Raw genomic sequence first — 6,000 nt, 5'->3', positions numbered from 1 at the left:
AAAATCTCCCAGTAAAGTCAAGTTCACATACTTGATGGGTGAATTCTACCAACCATTTAAAGCCAATTCTCTCAAATGTTTCCAATCACTGCCAAGACAAATGCCAAGCAGTTTTTCTCCTATGTCTCCTCCTAGAAGTTTACAGTTTCAGGTCTATGTTTAGGTCTTTAATTCATTTTCAGTTTATTTTGTACATGGTGCAAGACTAAAGGTTCAATTTCATTCTTTTGCATGTGGACATCCAGTTTTCCCATCATTTATTGAAGAGACTAGTCTTTACCCATTGTGTATTCCTGGCTCCCTTGTCAAATATTGACATACACGTGTGGGTTTATTACTGGGTGCTCTATTCTGTCTCATTGGTCTGTGTGTCTGTTTTTATGGCAGTACCATATTGTTCTTATTGCTATAACTTTGTAACATTAGTTGAAACCAGGAAGTGTGATGCCTCTCAGTTTTGTTCTTTTTTTTCTAAAGATTACATTGACTATTCAGGATCATTTGTGGCTTGATACAAATTTTTGGGTTCTTTTTTCTATTTCTGTGAAAAATGCCATAGGAATTATGATAGGGATTGAACTGAATCCATAGATCACTTTGGGTAGTATGGACATCTTAACAATATTAACTCCTCTTAACCATGAACATGGAAAATGTTTCCATTTATTTGTATCTTCTTCAGTCTCTTTCATCAGGAAGGTAGATCAGGCCTGCTTCCATCAGCAGATAAGAAATGTGGTGGGTTCTGCTGCTACTGCTTCTGAGGATAGCTTGGGCCACTGCTGCTGGCTGATGTGGGGTATGGAGAGGGTAGATAAGCCTGGGTTCCATTATTGCTGCTGCTGTGGGCAGATCATGCCTGCTGCTACCAGTGGATTTGGAGCATGAGACGGATTGATCCATCTGGGTACTAGTGTCACTACTGCAGGCAGTTTAGCCTGTCATTGCCACTAGGTATGGGTCTCCCTGCATAGTTTCTGTGAGGCTACCCTTCCTTTGGCTACAGAGAGCAGGCTGTTCTTGTTTTTGTTTTATTTCCTCTATACCCCTTAGTGGTTCTGGATTGCAGACATTTCTGGTGTCCAGTCTGAGATATATGTTAGATAAAAACAAAACCTAGAGAATTCATCATGGTGTACATTTTTAAATCTTGAGGTTCCTAGCCGATCCACCTTCTTTCCACATTTCAGAGTCCTTTTAGGATTGTCTACTGAATTATTTTCACAGTATTTAGTTTGTATTTAGAGGGAAGGAAAAGGGAGAATGTGGTGGTAGGAAGATGGGGGTCCAGTCTGCTCCCATTTCTTCAGTTGAGTGTGTGGTGACATATACCATCATCCAGTTCAAGGGGAGAAGATGTAGAACTGGACATTTGGAGAGGAGGTGATATGGATTTTCAACTCAGAAAATGGAAATGCAAGCATAGCAGAGAATTTTTTTGGGAAATTTGTCCAGTAGACATCTACAGTAATGAATATTAACTGAGATAGATCATGCCTCAGAGTTGTTTGTTTTATTCCAGCCATGCTCGCTGTTCTACAGGCACAGAGCAGGTAGATGGTTGAGTTCACCCCACACATGCTTGCAGAGAGAGGGCTAAGAGAAGTCAAGTTGTGCAGAGCAGAGATTACAATAATAACTGCAGAATCTGAACTGGGTAAAGAAAGATGCAAGGACATGTCAGGGGTGATGGCTGTAAAAAAAAAAATGGTAGGGTCAATAGATTGGAAGACTTTATCATATCTGAAGAAAGAGTTTATTGGGGGTATTTGAAAGATGAACTGGAAAGAAAGAATAAAGTAATCAGAAAATGCAACACTAGAAAAAGCCATTTGGGTAATAGAACAATTATTTGTACTGGTGAGGTCTACAGTCACACCGTCCAATAGAATAGCCACTATCCACATGTGCCCATTTAAACCTAAATTAATTTAATTTTTTTTTCAACGTTTATTTATTTTTGGGACAGAGAGAGACAGAGCATGAACGGGGGAGGGGCAGAGAGAGAGGGAGACACAGAATCGGAAACAGGCTCCAGGCTCTGAGCCATCAGCCCAGAGCCTGACGCGGGGCTCGAACTCCCGGACCGCGAGATCGTGACCTGGCTGAAGTCGGACGCTTAACCGACTGCGCCACCCAGGCGCCCCTAAACCTAAATTAACTTAAATAAAATAAAGTCAAAGATTCAATTCTTTAGCTGCATCAGACACATTTCAAGTACTTCGCAACCATATGTAGCTTGTGGCTACTACGTTGGATAGCACAGATCCAGTTCATTTCTATCATCACAGAAAGTTCCATTGAATCACACTGCTTTAGTATGACTATGGGAGTGAGTGGCTGAGGAGGGGAGCAAAAATGGTTTATTAGAGCAAGGAGATTGATAGGACAATCTGACCAATGATAAAATCACCGAGAGTGGAGATAAGAGTAGGGATGGGATAATATCAGAGAGAGCCCTGTTTGCTACAGCCCTTAAGGAGAGGAGTTTGGGTAAAGATGCTGTGGAGACAGAGTTGGAGTACCATGAACTCATATTCTCTGTTAGTCCCCCTCAGCTGCTCATCAACATGCCTAGCTGCACCTATCACTAAGGCCAGCCTCCTGTCTTCACCTGAGGCTGCATTGCACTGCTTCCAGTAGTCAGACAAATGCTGGCATTTTCTCTAGGTGCTTGTCAAAGATACCTTGTCTGAGGTAACCCAGACCCCAGTTAACCCCTGACCCCAGGCTGACGGAGAAGAGTCTCAGAGTCTCTTCTCATGTGCAGAGATGCTCAGGGTCTTCAGTGAGATGCAGCCCACCTATCTTTCAGATCCCCAGAGGGGAAGAAAGGAAGGGTACTGGGAATGGGAACTGAGACTTCTGGCTCTGTCATATATCAGGATAGACAAGGACCTCAGTTTCTGTTTCAACAACTGAGTAAACAGCATATGGTCATTGTCAGTCCAAAATAGGGTCCATGGGCACAAGGGGAAAACCTTACTGAAGTTCTTTCCCAGGAAAAAAAGGAGGCAGCATGGCCTAAGACCCAACATTTCCATTAGGTGGAGGAGAACATGAGACATACCAGACCAGGTTAAACTTTTACTGGGGACAGGAGACACAGTGCCCCTTCTTGCCAACCTTTAGGGGTTGATGATCTCAATGTGGAACTGTAGGTGAGTGGCTGTGACTACACAGTGGCCCCGGAGGAGAGCACAGGTATGGCAGTTGTGGCATTGCCAGTGGCACTGAATGACATAGATGGCATTGAGCACCTGACGGTATCGCCAGTGGATACGCCACATACGGACCAAGGACTGGATCTTGACCACGGCCCTCACTGTATTTGCATAGGTGACCAGGGCTTGCCTTCGCTTCTTCTGCAGCAGGCTATCCAAGGTCAGCCTCCACCAGCGCTGAATGATACAGGCACTGAGGGCTGCGTGCAGCAATGTCCGGCGTACCAGGTTGCCACGCCACCAGGCCTGGATCTCTGTAGCTGCTTTTGTTTGTTTTTTAAAAGTTTTCTAAGTGGAGATAAGAGAGACCACTCAGGGAACTTCCTGCCATCAACTTCCAAGATCTTCCTGGAAGGGGCCTGGATTCTCTTAACAGTTACCATTTTTTGGAGAGTTAAGGGGAGTTGGCAGGACACTGCCTAAGAGCCAGAAGACCTGGATAGTGAGCCCTTCTTTGCCACTGTGGGCACATCACTCTGCCCTCAGAGTCACAGCACCCTACTATCTCACAGGTGTATAGATCAAGGGGAAAACCATTAGCAGCTAGAAGGGTGCATTAGGGATGTGAGGGACTTTGTTAGTCATGGTCCACATCTTCAATGCTTATTGGGTTTTGGAGGTTTGGCCTCATAATGTCTTTGTCTGGTATTCTCTGCTAATTCTAGTGCCAAACCATCATTGGCTGATTTCCCTCTGCCACAATGTATTTCAGCACTCTGATCGGTTTTCAGCACCCTCAACCCACTTTCTACTCCAGCCTTCCCATATTTTGAACATTGTACTCTCTAATTCAGAGTCCTCACATTATCACCTCCCAGCCCCATTCATTTCTTGATGGCTTTCATTCTCCCCATTCACTCTTCATGTCACAGTCAGACTGATACCCAGAGAGCCCATGCTGAGAAGGGAGTGGAGGAAAAATGGCCCAATATTGAGCTGACTCTTGATTATTTTAGACTCAGGATCCATAAGGAGCACAATTCCACACCCTTATGACACAAATATAAATGTTCTGGATATCTCTTAACTACACGGAAATTTTACTCACCTTGAGTTTCTGCTTCTCCGTCTTCTTCCATTCGGTTCTTTCTTCAACATCTTCAATTACAAGTACAATTAAATTGCCGTGAGTCTGTCATCAGAATTGAATCGGAAATGAATGGATGAGTTAAGACTGCTGTTTTTCTCTATGGCTCTGTACAAAGATACCCCCTGCTTCAGCATCCCTTCTTTTCCCAAGACCTGTGAAGTCCTAGGTGATTCCCACCCACTCCTAGTTTGCCTAGTAAATCTGGCCATGTCTCTTACACAAAATCTGAGCCCCATGGCTTATCTCTAGATGGTTCATTAGCCTTGATTTCTCTACTTCCCAAAGTCTGGCATGAATAAAATGAGGGGGACAGTTATGAGTTCCCAACTGCATTATGACATCAGGATTAAGATATCTGCCACAGAGTTGAGTCTTCCTCAGAAACAAGCTCCATGGGAACTTGTACTACCTTACCTGTCTACTTCCCTCCTGTCAGAGATGTACCAGAGCTCAGAGTGGAAAGATAGGGTGCATGAGGGCCATTTGATACCCGGGGTCCTCCAGTGAGGCCCGCCCACATCCTTCCTCATTTTCAGTCACACAGGGGAGCAGGAAGGACCATGGCAGTGTATCTCTGTGGAGCTCTCTAGTGTCTTCTGAGACTTAGCATTTCCTGTTCCCCCTTGACTCAGGTTTCAGTACCTCAATACACCATAGGAAACTAGAAAGAGAAAGAACAGATGAATCTAAAAAGCAGTAAAATAAGGGTAAAAATTTAAATTAAATAGAAAACAAAAATAGGTGGTGGAAAGTAAATTGAAAATGTGGTATTTTTGAAAGGACCAATATTAAAGATAAACACTCCATGAACCTGAGTGAGGGAGAAAGAGAACAAAAATGGAATGAGAAAGGCAAAATAATCACAAAGAGAATTAAATAAATGTAAGAGAATGTCATCGTAACAAATTTGAAAACTAAGAGGAAATGCTTTCCTAACAAAATGTAAATTACAAAAATTAATTGGAGAAAATATGTAAAACTTGATAAATTGAGAAGGTTACTGAAGATCCACCATAAATAAGGCATCAAGACCAGGTAGATTCATACACAAACTTTAAACAAAACTTACAAATTCAGATATTTCCAATGTGACAAACTATTCAAGGCAGAAGACAGAAGATAGAAGTTTCCATCAAGCATTTCATAGTGTCAATCCCCTAAAAAAATCCTGCTAGGATTTTTTTTTTAGGGGGAAGAAAAGCTATCTTCTGATACTCCTTCTAAGACCATGGACTATCCCTTCCTTTGACAAGAATTCTTTTACGTCTTACAAAAAATAATTCTTCTATATATTTCTGTAAAGTTTTTAAAAATTTTTCTGTAAAGGTATTTTTAAGATTTTAAGTGATGTCTATACTCAATGTGGGACTTGAGAACTCACAACCCTGAGATCAAGAATCTCATGCTCCACCAATTGAGCCAGCCAGGAGCCCCCATAAAGGTCTCTCTCTCTCTCTCTCTCTCTCACTCTCTCTCTCTCTCTCTCTTTTGATATAATTTGCATTCTACAAAGCTCATTATTTAAAACTGTACAATCCAGTAGTTTTTAAGCATATTCACAAAGTTGTGCAACTATCACCACTATCAGATTCTAGAACATTTTCATAAGCCCCCAAATAAGCCCCATACCCATTAGCAGTTAATCTCCATTCTTACCTACCCCAACCTCTGGTAACCACTGAACTT

The 6,000-nt window shown here is 42.5% G+C and overlaps 1 protein-coding gene across 1 annotated transcript; it reads right to left on the bottom strand.

Annotated features, from left to right (window-relative positions):
- Positions 1-3,074: 3,074 nt before the first annotated feature.
- IQCF2 (IQ motif containing F2) lies at positions 3,075-4,637 on the bottom strand. The gene is made up of 3 exons (XM_045492990.1): positions 4,533-4,637; positions 4,273-4,356; positions 3,075-3,512 (listed from the first exon to the last, which is right to left on the bottom strand). The coding sequence occupies exons 1-3, from the start codon at positions 4,548-4,550 to the stop codon at positions 3,129-3,131; spliced, it is 486 nt and encodes a 161-aa protein (XP_045348946.1). The 5' UTR covers positions 4,551-4,637; the 3' UTR covers positions 3,075-3,128.
- Between the last annotated feature and the right edge of the window lie 1,363 nt (positions 4,638-6,000).

This window comes from Leopardus geoffroyi, chromosome A2 (assembly GCF_018350155.1).
Source record: "Leopardus geoffroyi isolate Oge1 chromosome A2, O.geoffroyi_Oge1_pat1.0, whole genome shotgun sequence".
Taxonomy (NCBI): domain Eukaryota; kingdom Metazoa; phylum Chordata; class Mammalia; order Carnivora; family Felidae; genus Leopardus; species Leopardus geoffroyi.
This window is presented reverse-complemented; position numbering and strand designations above follow the sequence as displayed.

What these genes read in the sequence shown, in the direction of transcription:
- IQCF2 (XM_045492990.1), bottom strand. An exon ending in CGGAGAAGCAGAAACTCAAG is followed by an intron (nt 3,513 to 4,272) that starts GTGAGTAAAATT and finishes ATCTCCACTTAG; the next exon opens with AAAACTTTTAAAAAACAAAC.